We start from the raw sequence: 22056 nt of genomic DNA, 5'->3' as shown, positions 1-22056 counted from the left end.
GTTTTCACTTTGGTCTCGACAAGAAGATCAAAATTGCAACTTTTGATCTTCTTGTCCCTGGATTTTTTTTTTCTTAAGACTAGTCAAGAATAAAACTGAAGCATATATATATTTTACTATAACTAGAATAAAAAACTAATGAATGCATAGAATCCAGTCAATGAAATTTTTTACCCTGAAAATGACAACGCTGCCACTTGTGCCCCGACATGCTGGGGAAGAGGAATAAATTATACCAAATGATAAAAGACACATCAGATTTGTCTTCTTTGATGAAAGTGCTAGAAAATGTCTTTAATTAGTATAAGAAACAATCACAAAGGCTACATTTTTTATATGCAGTGCTTCACATTTGAGCTGGTTCATTTGTGGCATTTTCGACTTTAAAGTCTCATTTTAATCAATAAAGAATTAGCCACCAAGTGTTTATCTTATCAACCCAAACTCTTTAATATGCCCAAAATTCAACTTGCTGGGTTGGATATCAAGTTTTTTTGTGTTTTTTTTAGAAACACCTTTCCTTTTGTGAAGATTGTAAGGAAGCAGGGCTCAGGAGAGTGTTGTGTCAAAATTCACAAATGCACTGTCAAAAGAAAAACGGAAAGAAAAAAGCGACATGACCAAGAAACAAAACCTCTGAGACTTTCCACACCTCTCTCTTCTTTCAGCCTCCATTGTAGCCCAAAAGTGGTGGTGTCAGATGCAGCCGTGTATGGAAGGTGAGGAGTGCAAGGTTCTACCGGACCTCACGGGATGGAGCTGCAGCACGGGCAACAAAGTCAAGACCACAAAGGTGGGTGTTCTTCCTCAAATATACACCTTTTTTTTTTTGTATTCTCACCCTTTTACACATCTATTAATTTCGAGCATGTTCCTGTTCTCCCACGCCTTCAACGCTTCCTCCTCTTTTATTCCAACATCTCTTTTCACTTTTTGTCTCTATTTTTTCCATTTTGCTCCAGCATTAGATATTTTTAATGAAAAAGTAATAAGCTCATCAAGAATAGGGCATTGAACACACTTGCAATGAAAATTGCAAATCCCCTCGCTCTCACTTGCCCTGCCCCTCCGCCCCCTCCCGCCGCCGCTCTGGCACGCCATCTGACTCGACGCAAAAAGAACTTGTCATATTGGATATACAACAGCACAGAACGTCCTGGAATGGTGTTTCCATGATACTTTTTATGTGTGCAAGCCCTTTCTAGGTCTAATTTCTGTCTGTTTTTACGTGAACACATGTTCACCAGCGTCCGTCTGCACCTCTTTGCCCCATTTCACTGGCTTGACCTGATCCACCTCCTGCAGCCTCCTTCTGTCATAGGAAGAAAATGTGTGTGAGGCTCGCCTCCTGTAACTTCACGCTTCTGTTTCTAACCTCCATCCTTCTCGGTGCCTTTGCCGGCCTCCATTATTAATGGCCAGGTGCAGACCTTTGTTTTCTGCCTAAATAATTGATTGAAGGCGTGGTCAGAGAAGAGCAGCCGGGTATGTGTATCTTTGGACAAAACTGAGTGATTGGAAGAGCTTGAGATGCATAATCTGCTCGCTCTTTCCAGTCCTGACTTTCGCTAAAACACTCAGGAGAATTGGGCACCACATGATGGGACGTCATACTTTTATTTTCTATGCCAACTTCTCATCCAGCAAAGGAAATTATGTCACTCAAAAGAAGTTTCTCCACATCAACAGCCTTCTTTTTGTTTATGATCACGCAATTTCTCGGATTTCAACTCGACATTCCAGAGAGCGCAAGATGAACAAACTTGACAAGTTAAATAGTATTACAGAGCTCGAGGGAATGTGTGCACTCTTGTAAAATGTTTTCATATCCTTTTTTATATTTTTGATATATCACAGCTACTAACTTCAATATATTTTACTGAGATTTTATTATAAACAAAAACAAATACTAACACAAAACTGTGTTGTACAAAGAAAATGAAACATAGGCTTCAAATCTTTTCATAAACCTAAATCTTATAAGTGTTTATATTCTGTTTCTTTTGTCTTTTTTATAGGTAAAAGAAATAATATCCAGTGCAACCAATTGCCTTCAAAAATAGTTATTGAAAGTGCCATTTGCAGTTTGCCACAAGGTCAAACTAAACTGTTATGCAGAACAACCACCAAGTTTCAGTGGAATGGTTTTGATCAAATTACATTTCATTAGAATTGCACTGCCAAATTTCAGACCTAAATTTTATTTGACAATGTGTGGTAAAACTTGAAACTAGAATAAACATTCTTTATAAAGTTTGACTGAGCTTAGGCATTTTTTTAGCAAAGAAGAATGCATGTCACACAATTCAGTATTTTATTCAGTAATTTTAGATAGATCTACTTCATTTGAGAGTGTTAGCTGTTGTGTTTGCCCGATGATAAAAACAGTGATTTTATTATTATTATTTTTTATTTTTTTTTACTTTCTCCTTTGCTTTGCTTTTGTATGGTGAGGTCAAGATGTGCTGGCATCCAGATCAATAGCATCGAACGATCTCTTATAGTCCTATTAAGACCTGCGCGTAAATTGAAATTGACGATGGTACACAAATGAAAGATAGAGGAGCATGGAAAAGGGGAAAAAAGAAAAAAAAAGGAACCTGAAGACACATGAGAGTAAAATAACAAGTGAAGAAAAGATAAGTGGCAATGGCAGGCTTACAACATTATTCAAAACCCTGAAGAAATGGGGGAATAACTCTCTGTTTGTCCCTGCATCCCTGGCCGGGGGCAAAGAAAAGGTGGAGAGGAGGAGGGCAGGAGGAGGAGACAGGAGACAGCTCGATCGATGCCAAATAATATCATATGGATGAACGAGCAGACATGGCCACATTACCAAACCACAAAGGTGTCTCAGATTGCAAGGCAAGGGTGTGCAAAACAACACAGACAAACAAACAAATCAAAAAATGTCGCAGAATGTCCCCCCCCCCGTTCTTTTTGGGAAAATAATACATCCATTAGTCTCTTCAGCCAGAACGGTAATATAAGACCTGGCAAATAATTAACTCTTGTGAAAATGTAATCCAAACCATGGAATCACACATTTTTGAAAAGAAACAGGCGACAAAAAATAAATGGCTAAAATAATTCATGATATCTCAGAGAAATCTAACCTGAGAATATGTCCATAGCAATAAGGCACAACTCTGTCACCAGGTGAATTGATTCAGACTATATTTGGCAGTAAGTGAACATTTTGTCCACATCGTTAAAATTGTTGGAACTTTGAAAATAAAATGCATCAGTGGTAAACCGACCTATGACGCATGTGGGCAGTGGAGGTTGGTTTGCAGAATTTGGCGCCTGGACGCCAACGGATGGGACAGCCAGGTCAGTTGTCTTAGACCCTCCAACTATCAAATTATGATGAAAAATATTTGGTAACACTTTATTTGACGGGGTGTGCATAAGACTGACTTTTTTTTTTTTTTAAATTACACTTTAATGCAAAGTTGGCACTTTTAATGGACTTTCGATGCAACTTTTAGAGCATCCAAAGTGCTCTAAAAATGACACTTTGCACTAAAAGTGTCATTATTTACCGAATGACACTTTGTGACAACAGTCATAGACATTCATGAAGACTCCTTCATGTTCATGACAGGTGTTATATCATGTTTATAACAGTGTGATGCCAGTCTTATACACACCCCGTCAAATAAAGTGTTACCCAGTTTTTTTTTCTAATTACCCTCGTAGTAGTTGGAAATAACCCTCGAATCTGCTCCCCAAATAGAACTTTTAACTTAAAGTTCATTAAGCTGCTCTTGTAAAGTTTAAAATGCTACAGGCTCAGAGAGGAAAATATGCAGCGTCAAACTCCACTGATTGATGGAGGTCAGGCACCCTCCATCACTAAAATATTAAGAAATTATACCACAACTTTCACATAAGGAATTCAACCTTGGGCTGTAGATACAGTGTCTACAGCTGGACTTCTCTCATCATGTGTCCCCTGATCTAATGGCACAGCAAACAATTTTTGTCAGAGAAATATTGGCTGTCAAATTTAACAGTTAAAGTTACAATTAGAACAGGTCCCATAGGTGATGTTTGGGGACAGATAAATGTTAAAATCCTGTAGTGTAACTTGATTTAGATTGATGCTATAACCAGGCGAATCCTCACCGCTTATTTGCACACTGATAAGACCATATTTTCATCTTACCTTTTAAAAAAATCATCCAGCATTTAGCTTATTATGGTTGTGAGTTATGCTATGTGCTCAGAAGAATTTTGTGTAAGAAACAACAATGACTTGTTTTTAATTGAAGTAATACAAATTCCATCTCACACACTTTTAAAAGTCAGTGCAGTTTGAAGTGATAAAGTCATTTTAAAGTAAATTTAAAAAGTGTGTGAAATGTAGCAGTTACAGATGTAACATCTCGCATTGTAAGGGACAATAGATTTTAAAATGCAGCCAAGAGAAAAGGTGGTAAAAAAAAATTAATAAAATGACAGTCAAGCACCTTCTTTATGCTTTGAAAAGTAAGCACTAAATGTTCTTTTTTTATTATAGGGCTCAGAAACGGACATGTTTTTAAAGGCAATGAATGACCACCTTAAGGAGTTCTGACTTTGCACAGTAAAACATAGCAGGCAGAGAAACGCTGCATTGTACTTGCACAGTGAACTGGCATGACAACAAACTCCTGCAGACTCTTTGATCAGGTGCAGGGTGGATGCCTCAAGGCAATGACGATGGACCCAGGAAAGGTGGCCTGAAGCCATGTAGAGCAGAAGAATACTTTCAGTTGTCATCTCAGAGGAAGCCAGACTCTGAGATCTCTCAGAAAAGGCAAGTCCTTGCACTTTGTTAGCTGCCTCGTGGTTAGATGACAGAACAAAAGAGAGACTCCCTCAAGAAGCAGGAAAAGGGGAGCAGCATGTGTTGAGACCGCAGGGTGTGAGGGGGTCTTGGGGCCTCAAAACAGAGACACGGTTTTCATATCCTCACGGAGATGGTCTATTACTTGCTCCAGCACAGTGGCCTGTGTTTGTTTGGCAACAAATTGCGAGAAATGGACCAAAAGTGAAAGTACAAAGCAAGAAAATGGACAGATGGTCAGTTGAGATAAGGAGACAGAGTGATTAGGGCAGCCGTCTCAACAAATAGACGTAATGATGTGGCAGACGGCCAGGTGTTGAAAGTGAGGTAGCTTGGGCCGGCTGCCATAACTCAAGCTGCGCCATGTTTAGTTTCTTGCCAGAAGACGCAGACTATACAAGCTTCAGTATCAGTGCTGCGCCAACAATCCCTACACACCGCAGTCATCGTAGATTATTTGAGGTTATTAATGAGGCATGACATTTCATACTCCAAGGTTTTGCATGAGTGGCAAAAAATTCGCCATCTCATCTCATGTGAATATCATCGGCCATTTTTAAAAACCCAAAAAAACTGACACATTTTGTGCAATAAACTTTACAAAGGGATTAAGCAAAACATCCGCAGTATAATTTTACAAACTTGCAAAAAGTAAAGAGAGCAAGTTGGTTTGTAGTAGTTTGTAGCAAGTGGTGAAAACCTGGGTCAAACTCACAAATCAGTTTGATCTGTTTTGCACAATTCACATTCGCTCACAGCATCATTAGTGCACATGATTTGCTATAGTCATGATTCCTCTAGATATATGAATATTTATGTTGTTTTTTTTTTAAATGTAGTCTTTTTATATACAGCTTTGGGAAAAAATTAAGAGACCACTGCACTGAACCGCATTGAAAACCTCCTGCTTATTCCACCAAATATTAATTTCTGAACTCTTCCTGCATTAAAACATTAATATTGTAGTTTCTAAATGAATATGAAGTTGTTTTCTTTACATTATTTGAGGTCTGAAAGCACTGCTTCTTTTTCGTTATTTTGACCATTTCTCATTTTCTGCAAATAAATACTCATGCTGTCAGTACATAAAACAAAATAATAATATTAATTTTACTCAAACATATACCTATAAAAAGTAAAATCAAAGAAACTGGTCATTTTAAGTGGTAACTTTAAGTTTGTTTTTCCATTTGCTGTATGCTAAGAGTATTTTAATTCAGAAATATATTATCAAATCAATCACATAGAGGGAATACATTTTAATAACTTGAACACCAGTTTATTCTTAGATATACTACAACTCAGTTTGTTGCCCAGATCACTGCATTGACTGACTTTGCAGCCGTCACTCATACTGACTGAACATGTGGCAACAGTGGAAATGTCTCCTCTCTTCTGGAGGATGAAACCGCCAACCTTTACTGAGGTGTAATTTTTTTTTCAGCTTAGAAACAGATCCTTAGAAAGTCACTGTTGCCCACTTGTTCTATACTATGAGAGGATTTCTCTTCATTCTAACAGCCCTTAATTGATAATGAAATCATTTTAGTTTACCACCAATCCAAAATCTAGTAGGATGATGGTAAATATTGTGCCACTCTCCCTGAGTTGCAACATGTTGAACATCAGTGCAGGTGACGCCATCCGCAGATGTTTATCTTCACGTGTTATTCAGTTTTTCAGGAATTCTGCTGATTGTGATTTTAACCTTCATCTTTCTTTCCCTGTTGTAGGTAACCCGATAGTCCTGCTCATCTCAAGTCAAAAAGAAAAGAACGCGGCAAAGTTATTTACTCAGCACAATGAACTCGTCAACCTTTGAGGATGTGCACTCAGATGGATTTCTATGTGGAACCAGCAATTGCTTAACCTTTCCAAGGACAGCCGGGAACTAGTGGCTGGAGAAACAGGACTCTAACACTGCTTGCCGTCACGTTAAACATGGCTGATTTTCCTGGATCATCTACAGCAAAGGACTACGTTACCCACAATCCTTTCATGCTACAAAAAAATGAACAAGTTCTATGATTTAAACATAGATAACAGTCAGATCATCTTTCCAGAAGCTCCTGTTACTTATCTGACGTTTCTGGACAAGTTGTACTCCCCATACATTGTTGGAACAACTATAAAGAATCCTTTTAACAGAGCCCTTAAGTACAAAGCGTCAGAAAAAATGGCTATTAATCCATAATACTTGCCTCATGTAGTATTGGTGACATATTCAAATTTACGTGTGCCACATACAACCTGCTTAATGCTGTCAAAAAAATAATCCTTGATCTCTTTTTTTTTTTTTCTTGTTTATTCTTTTCTTTTTCTACACTGTAACAATATTTTACCATGAGCGGGTTGTGGCTTACCACATGCCATTTTTTTAAACGCAGTTTGTCTTTTTTCTGCTTTTTATTTTTACAGAGGCGAGGTTAGACTAATACAAACTAGATGTTATGGTATATTGAAACATGTAAACATATAAAAAAAAAACAGCAAAAGAGAAAGTATGGAATGAATGAAATTAATGGGGCTAGAAATAAATTGATGCTCTAATAATTTTAATATCTGTGTTTTTAAAAACGCCTGTTAACTGCTATTGAGTACATGTGTCAGTATTATATGAAATGAATAAAACCTTTCAAAAAAGGAGTATTTGTATTTTTGTTCCACCCTTACAGTGTCACATGGCTGCAGTTTCTTTTCAATAGATTAATCGCCGATGTCATTGGTGTTGAATAAATCTGTTTCTGCAGAAAACCTGAAGTAAAAAAGCTCATAATCACTAATTAAACTGGTAATTACTTTATAGTTAACCTCAGAAGTTTCATCATGTTGATGCAAACAAGCTGAAATATTTCTTTCCTCGGGTTTTTTGTGACGTGTTACTGAGAACTCATTTATCACTGACTTATTTTTAGCAGCTTGGAACCGGTCTGTTTAGAGATAAACTGTGCTCGTAAGTTCAGATTTTTCTCAAACAGGTGAAGAAAAAAAAATGTTTGCAGTGCATTCCCAAAAGACTAATTAGGCTGGCAAACATATCTTTTTTTTTATTTATTTTTTGCTGGAGATTGTGACTGAATTTTATTTTTCTTTTTTAAAGCAATACAGATAGCAAGTGGGGCATTTTCACAGTGACTAATAATTTGGTGCTGTTTTATGTTTGCCAGCATAATAGATGGAACTGAATATATGAGTGGTTAAAGAGGTGTGGCCAGATTATTATTTAAAATATAAAACATACTGGTGAAACTCTTCAAATGTTATTCTTTTTCATTCATTTCAAATAAATACAGGGGACTGAACTGAACGGAATATGACGAGACATGATCTGAAGTAAAAATATAGATCACTATATGGGGAAAAAAATACATATTTAGGAAGGGGAACACAACAATATTCAATGGAGATAGACCTCAAGCAAAGCAGTAATATGGCAGAAATTACAAAGCATAAACTACCCAATAGATAGATAGATAGATAGATAGATAGATAGATAGATAGATAGATAGATAGATAGATAGATAGATAGATAGATAGATAGATAGATAGATAGATAGATAGATAGATAGATAGATAGATAGATAGATAGATAGATAGATAGATAGATAGATAGATAGATAGATAGATAGATAGATAGATAGATAGATAGATAGATAGATCACACCATCCTCCTTTCCACAGTATTGGAAAATGCCATGATAATAATAATTTAGGCCTTCAGATTCTAATAGTTATTATCGCCTTCACACTCCAGGCGATTTTCCTGAGGCTTTAAAAGCTTCTTATATTTACATTCATAAGCTTATTGCAGCGTTAAATCGAGAATACGACAAACTTGCAAGCTGAGTTATTCAGTTGATAACAAACAATTCCTCAAATAATTTGGGTACCTCGATTACAAAAAAATCCTTGGGGCAAATTATTTGTTTCAAAGCTTTGTTACTGTTAATAATAAATACTGTCACACTATTCCGCTCACTGTGCTCTAGCTGGAAGGTTATTTGTGTTGCACAACATCGCTTCTGGTAAAGCCTACACAGATAATGCTAGCTGCTCCTTTTAGCTGTGAAGGGAGAGGAAGAGTACCACAAAGAAGCGCCCAGAAAACAAAAGAAAAGGTCAAATGTCGGAACTTGACCGTTTAAACTAAACCGAAAAGAGAACATATTGCAGTGCATGTACTGCAAAGTGTTATTCCACAGTAAAGTATACTCGATGTTGCAGCACCTGAACAGAACTAAAATCTGTGATAATTTGATGCCACAGATGTACAAGGTTATTTTTTTGGCTAACGTTAGACGTTAGCCAAAAAAGGCATTACGTCTCTCGGCTGGCCTGGGAACGCCTTGGGATTCCCCCGGAGGAGCTGGAAGAAGTGGCTGGGGAGAGGGAAGTCTGGGCCTCCCTTCTGAAGCTGCTGCCCCCGCGACCCGACCCCGGATAAGCGGAAGAAAATGGATGGATGGATGGACGTTAGACGTAGACTGTTAGTAGCTACCTGGCCAGGTTTATTGTCAAATAGAGATAAAAGCGTAGCAACAAAAGGCTTTGTGTGAATTTTCAAAGATCACACTAAGATCATTAGTATTTGGGGTTAAAAGATTAAAAAAAATAAAAATAAAACACCAAATAGGGATTCTCAGACAGGTACATGCAGGTGGGAAGAAATAAACGCCTGCATGGAAGAGACAGCTATAACTACAGAACGAAAAATATGAAAACATGTTTTAACATCAGAGTCCGACAGCTTAGGCATTAAAGCTTTCCTGTTAACTGCGCACAAGGTGTTTTTCAGGGTGCATATGAATCCAATCACAAGTCAGACATGTGAGTGTTGTTGAAATTCTTCTTCCACGGCACCGCTAACAGTGCGCTTCTCTCCGTGCTGAATGAAGCTACACAAAGTCGTTTACCACCAGTGCTGAAGCGAGGGATCAGGTGCAGCTCAGTCATAGGAGTCTAACAAATCTGTCATCAGCACTATTGCGGAGCATAAATTTAATCATCTGTGACTATCATCAAAAAATCAACATGATGTTTAAATTACTCAGTGTGCTCTCTGGTTAGGGGTGATGAAACAGTCGCTGCTAACAACAGATGCCAGAGCAGATGTTGCATCCGGCAAAAGCCACAAGTTGCTACAGTATTTGGATCCCTTACAGAAAGAACAATGACCAGGGGAAGGCAATGAATCAAGAGCTGAATGACTTACTGAACTATCCTTGTATCTTATGTACGTGTTACCATACCCCAGCCTGCAGCGGTTGTTTGAACAGACAATGACGGAGTTGGAAAAGCCCTGAGAGAAAACTTAGCGAGGAGTTCAAGTATCTGCCTCAAAAAGCAGCAGCAAAGCAATTGCGAAGAACGGAGTATTCTTCTTTTTTTTTAACTACTGTTTTGCTGATGGGTTTTGCTTTATTTCTGCATTTTATTCACAAACAATTTAATGGATAACGGATCAATCCCATTAGGTCTTCTCTTCAGTCACACGCACAGCATTGTAACTTTTTATTGTTGAACATAACAGAGGACTTGTATCTTGCCTTTTGAAGGCATCCATCCTCCTAGCTTCAAGGAAAACATCTAACTCAAGGATTAATGTCACAGTTCTTTCATTTCGACTGTCAGAAAACTGTTTCTAAATAAACATACAATATGCAGAATAAAAAAAATATATATTTGAATGATACCTGTTTTGAGTTGATTCATATTGAACCAACAGCTCAGCAGGTTAAAACTCCCCCAGGCCATCAGCAGTACATTTTTCCATCCAGTCTGCATAACACAAACAACTCTAGTCATTGAGAATGCAATTTGCTCTGGCTGTAATTTGCCTACGTTTACATAACTACTGAAAGTCCTTTTCCTGAGTGTATTCTCAATGTCTCATTTAATTGTGAACAAACTGTGTTATTGCAGGGACACACTATTTCATCAATAAAGTAATCAGGCTTGCACACATTTTGCAATCGCAAATATCTTCATGAATTTGTCCCTGAATGCTCCGTTTGGGAGCTTTCTCTTAATGCTCCAATTAAAAGAGATGACCTGGTCAAAAGTCAGCACAACGAGCACACAACTCATTATAAGAGTAACAATCATGTTCTATTTCTGTAATTTTATTGATTGACATCTGTAGCCTTTCACAATCTACATCATGCATTAGAAAAATTGGGCCAAATTGTAGGTGAATTCTTTAGTTTGTTGTAATAACAGAAGTATCAGACATCAAAATGACATATTCTTAAATTAACACTTCATGGTGTGTGAACTAACACTTTACCACTTTTTCCCAGATTAAAAAGGTGTGACCCCCAACGTTCTCAACACATACCACTGCTTCTTATAAGTTTTGACAAGCTGTCAGCAAGCACTGTGCATGCCGAGGTGAATAAATCTTTATCCGTTAGGACTGACTAGCACAAGATCATACATTGTTATTGTGGGTTGGCTAACATTATAGTGCTTATGTAAGTCAGTCACAGGCTTATCAATCATGCTATGGGATTTTCCAACATCTGTTTCTTCATCTGGTGATGAAGATATGAGAGACTTTCAAAATTTAAGATTTCAAACTATTTATTTAATTGCTTTTTTCAACTTCAGAAAAAGGTAGGAATGACAGCAATGTTACATTGAGTGACTTGTTTGCCAAAAATGTTCAAAGCAACATGTTCAGAGAAAGCTAGGAATGCAGAGCAGTCCAGAGCCTTTTTCACACAACAAATGTTCCCTTTTTGTGTGCGTCACAAGTATTGACTTTCCTTTTCAATTGACATTCATTTTCATGTAGGAATTAGGAGGTGTAGAGATTGCCATCTACTTGTAGTCAGTAAGAGTCATTTGGCTCTCAGATTAGTACAAGAAAACTGGAGAGCTTTGTGAAATGGACCAGATGCATCCAAGCCTCACATCAACAAGTGTAATGCAAAGCGTCAGCTAAGGAGGTGTAAAGCATACTGCAACTGGACTCCAGAGCAGTACAGATCCTTCTCTGGAGTGATGAATAATTCCTCTCTGCCTTGCATTAAGGTCTTGGTCCAAGTGCAACGCAGAGAAAATTACAATGGAATTGTTTTTCAGGACTTTGGTTTTTGTGAAAGGTACTGCACCACCTAACTCTGTCTGAACTGCTAGGAAATGGTCTCTTCAGATCCAACATGACTTGTACAACAGTTCAGAAAGCAAGGTTCATGAAAAGAGCTTGACTGAACTACAAAGATCCCTGAACCGAACCAACAGAGCAACTTTACAATGGATCAGAGCATTTCGTTCAACATTAGTGTCTGACCTCACAAATGCTTTCTTAAAAGAACGGTCAAGTGTTCTCCTCCTAAACCTTATGTAGAGCCTTCCCAGAAAAGCTGAAGCTATAGTAGCTTCAAAGAAAGGCCCGGTCCAATATGAAGTAAGGATGTCATTAATGTTTATGTGTGCATAAGTGAAAACAGCCTGAATTTGAATTGTTAAATGTTGATATTGGTAAATATTGCTTAAATTTAACTAACAGCCATAAATAAAAACTTAACATTTTGACTGAAGCCATAAAGTCCTGATGTCCTTTAGAATATTTTGTGCTTTGCTATATCCTTTGCATACTGACATCTATGTAATGTCTGAAACCTTTCCTATTTCCTATTTCCAGCTTCCAGCTATGTATTAATACATCCAGTCATTGCACTTTGAAGGTATGTCATTTTGCTATGCTCATCCTGACATGAGAAGATGGAAAAACAGAGAGAAGGTAGCATAACGAAAGAAATTGGAGAGGAGCCGCTTTGTGATCCTAGCGCAAAGTAATGACCTAAAAATAATGTGGCAACTCAGAGAACAAAGCAGACTGGAGCAGGTTACAGATGAACTCAAAAGACCACAGTGACATATAACTCTATGGACTGTGTATGTGGGTCTGTGTGGGAGGTAGCTGGTGTGTGAAAAAGAAAAGAATGTGTGTGTGAGACTGATAAGCCACACAAGCCCAAGGGGTCTTTACATGGTAGTCTCAACCTTTCATTTTCCTCAAACACACCTCCTGCTAACCACACTCACACACACACACAATAAGGCAGATAACCCCAACCTTGACTGTGTCATTCAAGCCATTGGACACCTGAAAAGGAGGTGCTTGCCTCCATTTCTATTCTAGTCGCTTCTGAATGAGCTTTAAATATGAGTCACAGTGATTAAAGTTGCGGCGATGACTCATGGAGCCAAGATGACCTCTAATCTATACCTGCCATGGAAGCTGAGACGTGTGGTCTTGATAATATATTCATTTTCATTAAATCCACACCTAAAAGCAAGCAATTCAGGCAAATCCTGTCCACACACACTGAGGCAAAGTCAAGCAGTGTTTTTTAATTGTTGGGGTGGGGGAACCCCAGATTCCAAATCCTCATCAGCACAATTTACTGCTTAATTGTATGCAAAGCTAAGCCCAAAATTATATGTACAGATATATTCAGTACATCATATGAATTTCAATGAGCCTTGTTTGTCAGATTAAAATAACTTTTTGAAAATAATGTTTTGCAGCAAATATGCTTTTTTCTTCAGTGGTATGATTGAGTGTTCTAATCTTAAAGGTCATATTTATATTAGCTGTCAGTGGAAAAATCATAATTAAAAACAGAGGCTATATGACAGCTAATTGGAGAATATGCAGCACTTACCCTCCACACCTGTTGCTGCAGACTGCCAATCAGTTGACTATAAAAAAGCAACAACTTAAGCACACAGTTGTTGCTTAAGTTATTTTGATCTGATGTAATATTCTAATTTTCAGTGGTGGAGAAAGTACTCAAAAAATGTACTTAAGTAAAAGTACAAATACACAGTCAAAAATGTACTTAAGTAAAAGTCAAAGTACCACATTAACATTTTACTTAAGTAAAAGTAAAAAAGTCCTTGCTTTTAAAAATACTTAAGTATTAAAAGTAAAAGTACTCGCTGAATGCATTACCTAATCGCTAATATCATAAAGTGTGCCGATCGCATTTAATTTTAATACATCAGAAATGTGCCATTTTAATTAACACTACCACAGATTAAACATGTTCTTATTGTGTTTATTCTCTGTAACAGTTTAGTCTTAGATATGTGATTCTATGAATCATAATTTCAGGGATGGAAACATTTTGTCTCCTGTCCTAACATAGCATGAACTTCATTAGTCACATTTATTTAGAAAGAAATCTAACTGAAAGGGGATGTAAAGATGGTGCGGGCGGGGTGGAGGACATGCAACCAAGGAGCCATGTAGCAGAGTTGTAGTCAAGACCACCGAACCCGAGACCAAGACCAGCGCCCCGCGCTAAATGACACAATAACATTGTTTACCTATCAAAATTGGTTTTCAGATTGATCTGAAAGATCCACATTCCCATAAAAACACTTAGATATTAAATACTTAGAGCTGAAATATATTTAACCAGTATCAATTAAAACTCACTTCATTCTGTTTTGCTTTCATCGCTGTGCTACAATCCGCAGAGGTCTCCTGCTATTCCTAGAAAAATAACGCCCTGGGCGGTTGCCCATATTGCATATGTCAGAAACCACAACTGAAACATCGCAATTAACGGTAAATAACGTTCAACTATGAACACTGTCCAACGTTCAACTTTTACTTATTCAGCGATTAAATGAATGTCTACCGCACACTGTGTACCGCAGTGTACACAAGAACAAAGAACGGCTCTCAGTGAGGCTTCAGTCCTTAGGACTTAGTAAAGATCGTCCAGAAGAATCGGATCGTTCCTGAATGTCATATCACTATATTGCAGACTTTGGTCACAGCGTTGTCCCATATATGCGACACCTCAGTCAACACCTCCACACAATAATTCAGCGCATGAGTGACAACTTTTTTTCATCAGATGCAACATGTGTCTCAGTACAGCTAGCTTTGCTAGCACAGATCTTACCTTTCTTTAAGCTTTCCTTCCAAGTGACGCTAAAAGTTGGACGAAGTCCCACCGTCTGTGAAAGCGAAGCGCTGCTGATTTTACATGTCGCCATATCAATTTATGCAGCGCTATTATATTATAGACAAACATCTCCTCCCGCTCAGAGGAAACCACTGCGCATGTCTGGAGCTCCGCGTGCGAGTAAAGGTGGAGCCGATGGGTGACAACAGACACTAAGTCACGTTATTGCTCGGATTTTACGGCGCCACCTTAAGTCCCTGAACGTCACATTTTAACGGAAGAAAAGCACAACGCGACTTGGATGTAACGAGTAACGCGACAGTTTTGTAGAAATGTAGTGAAGTAGAAAGTACAGATACTTACTGTAAAATGTAGTGGAGTAAAAGTAGAAAGTCCCCATTATTAAATCTACTTAAGTAAAGTACAGATACACGAAAACTGTACTTAAGTACAGTAACGAAGTACTTGTACTTCGTTACTTCCCACCACTGCTAATTTTAAAGATAATGTATTTTAAACAGTGCTGATCTGTTTTACTCATTTTGTTAGTTCTTTAAATGTCCTGTAGGAGGCACTAGACCCACACGTCTCCTGTGTCGGTTAGAGAAGAAAAGTAGGGCAGAAGGAAGTAAAGAAAAAGAAATAGCGGACTTCGTAGAAGGAGCGCGTTCTGCAAAAGTAGAAAAAGTTTGCTTTATTGGAATTACTCACCATAAGTGCTGCTGTGATATGAAAAAAAATAAAAATAAATCCGCTTATGCTGAACTGGACATTGTACAGTCTGTTCTGGGATTTCTCCGGTGAGTCTGCTGTTAGGATGGCTACCTAGCCAGAGCTAACGTTGCTAAGTTTTTGTTGAACTAAAAACAAAAACAAACAAACAAAAAACAACCGGAGTATGATGTGTAGTTCTGTAAGTAACTTAGCTAAGTGAAACGAAACTATTTGATGGTGAAATGTTTGTAACCATTTCTGCTAATGTTAAGTTCTTTTTACGTTAGTTGCTCTGCTAAAGTCTTGAGTCATTTTAGGTCGTTTGTGTTTTTTATTTTTTTTAGTTTTTTCATTTTATTTTATTAGTTCTGTATGTTTTGTGAACATAATGTATATGTTTGAGGTTGATTGTATTAAAAAAAGTTATTTAGTAGTGGGCGTTTTTGGTTTATTTTAAACGTTAATGCAGTTTTTACTGAGGGGGAAGTAATTGCCATGTCTTACTGATTCCCATATACCTGCATGATTGGTTAATGCTCAATATGCAAGTTTTTTTTTTTTTTTTTTGTTAGGCCGTTACCTGAGCGAGCCAGTGAAGTTCCAGAAGCAGGAGAGTCTCGTCGCCATCTTTGGACGTCGCGGAGGGATTGGTGCTGCTGGATGTGGATGCTTGGACAACAGATAAGCTTATTAAAAAAAGGGGGCCCCCAATTCCTTAAACGTTTTAATTCCACAAACTATTCGTTCATGAATATTTTCAAGACTGACAACTTATGTGCACATTGACTGAGATGACTGACTGAACTGTTATACTGAAGGACTAACTGGAATCTGCCTTTTTCTAAAAAAAAAAAACCAATTGCTTAAATGAGCTGTAAAGCTAAGAGGTTAGAAAACTACCCTGATTTTGAACATTAATTTTATTTCTATAAGGGTGGACTATTTACGTTTTAACTGATATTTAGTCAGGATGATGTCAGGTTGATGTCAGGTTGACAGGTTGATGTCACCCTGACTCTGGGCATTGCATCTAGTAAACAGATTTTCTAGATGAAAGTTAAAATACATATCAGTGAAATGTATTAAGTAATGGGGTCATTGTTGACCTATAGATTGTAGATTAATCTGTTAAAACAAATGTAGCGCACCAGACAGAACAGGGAACACAACATCAAGCTGAGATAATACCATCACTCTGTCATGGAGGCTGGGGTGGCTGATCATTCCAGAGCTGTTTGAGATATGACTAAACGATTGGCATGTAATAAAGCAAGTAGGGTTGCTTTTGTGGTCAGTGATATTGATGGTGCTGCTCATATTTATTTTTAAAATGTAGACTCTAATATTAGTAAAATATCTCTGTCCTGATTATTCACTCTCAATATAAACCGCGATTTATGTAATGAGGTAAAACAAAACGCCATTTGTTTTGACTCCAATTACTTTGTTTAGTTTTTCTTTACTTGACTCTGCAGCTCATTGCTGCTTCTTCTGTTTTTGGACAGAAACCTGCTGAGCCCAACTGTGTTTATCTTTATAGCCTGCTTGATGTTGTTTCGCTGTGCAACTATCCATCCTATTATGTTCCCATTCTAATGGAGTTTTTAGAGCACACTTATGAATCCTAAAGCAAAAGATTGCTTGTTTAAACATACTGGTTTTATCAAATGGCTACAACAAACAACGTTTTGTCTATTTGAACATCTTTGTAACATTTTCTCCCATCATTCATCCCCCCTTTTTTCCATTTTTAATTGTCAGTCTTATTTAGTTAAAAAAGAAAAATGCTTCCCAATCTCTCTGAGCTGAAATAAAGGTGAAGAACTAGCATATTACTAGTGTAATGTTGGTAATTGCTAATATTCAAATCTGCAACTAATCTGTCTGCAAAAGGGGATGACACACTCCCCCCCCCCCCAGTCTGTGATTAGATTTAGTATGGCAGAAGTGAGGGGCTTTTGCACCGTGATGAATATTCAGTTGTTGACATTTAGTGTGGCACACTAAGGATGTGAGGGTGGGACAATGCCAAGTTGGAGTAAGAGCATTACAGAACATGAAGGAGATAGGGGGATGAGGAGTAGGAAAGGGATTTAGCAGGAGACAGACGCTGATATCTCTCACACTCCCACAGCAGACACAGGGGACTTGGCTCGGGTCGATTTTGAGAATGGAGACCGGGAGTGCCACTGCTGTAATTAATGGGACTTGTTGGTGATGATTGTTATTGTCAGCTTGTTTTTTTTTTTTTTTTTGCAAGCGGCATGGTGACAGTCTTGAAACTAGATCTGGGTCACGTTGCCAGAGTCTATTCATTAAACTCATTCAGCTCCCATGCTGCGCCATCAGCTGTTTATTTAGCTGTTGCGATGGAGCGGATGTTTTCTTCTCTTGATTTCGGAGGGTTCTCTAAAATCATGAAGACCGAAAGACCACAGAGTTAAATTTGGAAATATGAAAAGAGAGAGAGAGAAGCAATCGACAGAAAGACAGAGGAAGTTAATTGAGACGGAGAAAGAAAGAGAACAAAGGGAGGAAACGAGGAAGCCGTGTCTTTGTGTTGTTGTTTACACATGCTGTTTATTAGTTTAATGACCTAATTTGCATAATTGCAGTCACCTGCAGTTTGTACTGGAAACTCAGAGGACTTTCTGCTGTAAATATAAGCTCAAAACAGAGCTGAGATTGCGACACAGAGATATAAACTCACTGTACATGTGTTACAAAGACGATATGAAATTCAGATATCTACATGGCCTGATTCTTACGAATATGGCCTGTCTGACAGAATAATACTTTTACCTTCAACAAACCTTATTACTTTGTAAAATGTTTAAATTTCCTTTTAGACACAGGTAAAACTGGTGCAATTGCACTGAAATATGGCACAAGCCAGATTATCTGTAGAGTATTCTGCAAAGACAGTCTAACGTTGTCTTACCACTTAGGAAAAGGCCACAGCTGTAAACAGTGAGAAAAGCTTAACTTTACTGAAGACTGCAGTAAAGTCTTATTTATGAGATTATATGCAGTGTGTTGAGAAACAAACAATAAAGCCAGATGTATTTTAGGTGATGTATGGAGAGAGCTACAGTCATTTTCTCAACTGAGGTAACTTGTACCAGAGCTGCATGTAGGCTGCTGCTGTCTGGTAAAGGAAGAATTGGAAAAATAATAGGAGATACTGCAGCATTCTCAACTCTCATCATTGAGTGAGTTGTAATAAGGATGTTATGTAGTGTGTTATTTCATTTCACCATGAAGCCTCCAGGTATTTTAACTTATATGATTAGTTGTATTAGCTATAATTAGGTGTTTATTACATTGGGACCAATGTTTGGTTCTAAGATGACTTTGTGCTGTTTTGGGTACAGAAAATAGCAAGTTAACACATTTATTTTTTATTAATAAAAGCATGGCTACTCCTAGGATTCTGTACATTGAAAAAACAAAAGAAATAACATTCGCTTTCTATTCTGATTGGAACTGCTCCCTTTGAGACTAAGACTACTTTAGCAACCTAAAAATTTTGAACATTAAGGAAAGCTTCTGAACCAGATCCCAATCCACATACACACATCAGGACTTTTCTTTGCATATCAAAGAAAAAGACTAACAGAATAACATGCTAAAAGGAAAAAAAACATTACAACACTGGACCATACAGGAAGTTACTAACCCTAACCCACATTGCTAAGATTTATTTTAGATATGTGAAAAGAAACAGCAGCAGTTTTTGAAAGTCTATTTAGTTACTTCTGACAAAAACAGAGGGAAAACTACTAAACAAAATTGACTTTATACAGCAGTATGCTGACTAATGTATAATTAATTAGAATTAAGCACTCAGAAACTACTTGTTCTTTTAAAGTTTCAAACCTAATTTGCCGTCATTGACTAATAGCTGAATTTCACTGATTTAAAAATGAATGATTGTGCCTGTGCACTTTTCACATTTAAATTATCTGACATGTAAATGTAGATTACAGATTATTAACAAAAAATACAACAAAAACAACAAATGCTACTTTTAATTAAATTTAACATCAGAGTGAAAAAATGATTGTTTTGACAACGTGTCCAATCCAATAATGCTTTTCTTTGTTGTTTATCTTGTATGTTTTAAATGAGAGCGAGCTGGGTGATGTTTTGTAGATGCAGCCAGCAATTTATGCAGACGTTTTTGTAAAATGCAAAAGCCTGTGTTCCCTATTACGAGAGCAAACAGCTAGCCACTGCCGTAGGATAAAACAGCTTAATGACATTATTACAAGACAACTTTCTCATTGTCATTCAATGCTCTTTTCCATTTCTTCTCCAAGAAAACCTTCAACTTAACAGAGCCTTAATAGTGCTCATATCTGCAAGCTTCTGAAAATGCTCTCGATTAGATTTTACTTTGATTCAAAAACATTTGTTTTAAACTAAGGTTGATTTCTGTACTGACATGACTAAAGGTAGCAAATTTCTCCTTCCAAACCAATGGAATGGATTTACATAAAATTCACCCTGTGTTCCCCGGTGGGAGATTATTCTTGAACTTTCAGTAATACCAGTGGGTGAGATATTGCCATCTTTTTAGAAAGAAAGGCTTGTGATGTTCAATTATAGCTGTATGTAATTCTGTGGCATTTTAATGGTTTCTGATACATTTTTAACTTTGTTAGATTGTTAGATTCAACAAACAGTTACTGTTTTTTTCACTATTTCAGAGGAGAATGAATAATTTTCATAACATCAAAGAAGAAATGCCGTGTCATCTGTAAAAGTTGTTTTATATTAAGAATAATTTAGGTTTCTCCAGTCTAAAAGAAGAACACAGTAGGCTTTGAGGTTTTTAACTTAAATTGTCGTGTGTTAAGGGTAGGGTTGTGTAATAATATCGATTTTGCGATATATATCGATATTTTCTTTCCTAGAAAAAAATCATCTGCAAGTATCGTAACATCCAACTGTCACCTTGCTCACTCACTACTTGCTTCGCCAGGAGAGGGATTCGGTCATCAGGCTTAGAGTGATTCCTTCAGATGTTCAGTGTCAAGGTTAAAAAGGTATCAAACTATTCAGAGCAGGGTACTTGGTGCACTTTATTTACTTTACAAATGCATGTAAGCTGCAGTTTGTACTGTTTCAATTAAAAGAAAAATGTTTTCTCACCACTTTGAATCATTTTGTCCAGCTGTCAACTTTAAGTCTGTGTCCATGTCCAACCAGAGCCAGGTATTGTGTTGTTGGTGCTTTTAATCAGTTTTCAGTTAAATTAATTCAGTCCAACTCTATAACGGTCACAAAATGTCACCAAAATCACTCTGTCCCTCTAAAATTTTTCAGAAAATCGCAAAAGTGTGTTGAATTGTATCGTTTGCTCAATATCACAATATTTATTGTATCGTGAGCAGAATATCGTGTATTTTATTGTGAGATTATTGTTTCACTACAGCCCTAGTTAAAGGTTTGCTTATGGAGAAAAGGAACAGGTATTAATGTTTTTATTGGGTATCCAAGGCTTTCTGAAACTAGTCAGTTCTGCTTTAGCTTTTTCCTACTTCTTGTGTAACTGCCTCTACCTGGTTATTTTTATTTTAAGAGATAGTTTATGGCTATCTCTTAACATAAAAATTCTAGAATTTTTTTTAAATAGTTTTGTGTAACTACAAAATTGTTATAGTTATACAAGTACAAGTATTTATTTATTTACTTATTTATTTTTTATGCTTTTTGGAAAATTTCTAACCATCTTAATACCAATGTAGGCATACACATTTGTGAGGATCGTCTGCAGAGATCATGTCTGATGAAATCATGATGGACCACCTGGATCAAAAGTACCAGACCAGCTCTGTCCCCTCCTAGGTAGCAGGCATTGCTAGGTAGGAAATAATACTATCACAGCAGGAATCTGAGCATAGGAAGAATCATACAGAAAGTGTGTACACAGCCGCAAAAGTAATATAGTTTAATCTTATTGTTCATAGCTGACATTAAATTTGTATCAGTTTACAGAATCCTCTTAAAAGCAAAATATTTGGTTCTGAATTTCATTTTGTTTTACTATTTGATTTTTTTCACCCACGATTATTCAACTTCAGTTTCTGGTTGTGATTTCAAAAGATCATGGCAGTAGACTTGGTGTTAGCTTATGTACTTGCATATCATTTGAACTCAGGAAATGTTCCATTTCAGCATCTCATATCATCCTAATCATATGCTAGCACAAACATGCCCTTAAAGATTTCCTTGCATGAGAAATGTGCACTCTTTCATTCACTTTACATTCTGAATATGACCTTCCACCTCAATCACAGTTGACACAAACAGGGGAGAGGGAAAGTGAAAAATATCTCCTTTCGGACAGCTCCTTGTCCTCATAAAGTACCGAGACACTCCTTAAAATCTCAAAAACATGTCACTATGTCAGGAAACCTGATGTCATACCATTTCATGTCTTGAAATAGGAATTGAGAAACATTTTTATATAGATGTGAGTTTTGAAGAAATTCAGTACATGTTGTGAAGCATCAGGTTCACAACATGTGAACCTGATGCCAATGATCGCCGTCTGATGCCGTTAAACAC

The 22056-nt window shown here is 37.2% G+C and overlaps 1 protein-coding gene across 1 annotated transcript in view; it reads left to right on the top strand.

Annotated features, from left to right (window-relative positions):
- Positions 1–7480, top strand: part of LOC103467396 (chemokine-like protein TAFA-2) — a 90621-nt gene extending 83141 nt beyond the window's left edge. Inside the window, exons 4-5 of the mRNA XM_008413737.3 lie at positions 669–793; positions 6568–7480. Of these exons, the coding sequence (XP_008411959.1) occupies positions 669–793; positions 6568–6579 (137 nt within the window). The 3' untranslated portion in view covers positions 6580–7480. The remainder of the gene's footprint in view (positions 1–668; positions 794–6567) is intronic.
- The last annotated feature ends 14576 nt before the right edge of the window (positions 7481–22056 follow it).

This window comes from Poecilia reticulata, chromosome 7, assembly GCF_904066995.2.
Source record: "Poecilia reticulata chromosome 7, P_reticulata-male-v2, whole genome shotgun sequence".
In the NCBI taxonomy this organism is placed as follows: Eukaryota; Metazoa; Chordata; class Actinopteri; order Cyprinodontiformes; family Poeciliidae; genus Poecilia; species Poecilia reticulata.
The sequence above is the reverse complement of the archived record's forward strand: the minus strand, read 5'-3'. Positions and strand labels throughout refer to the sequence as shown.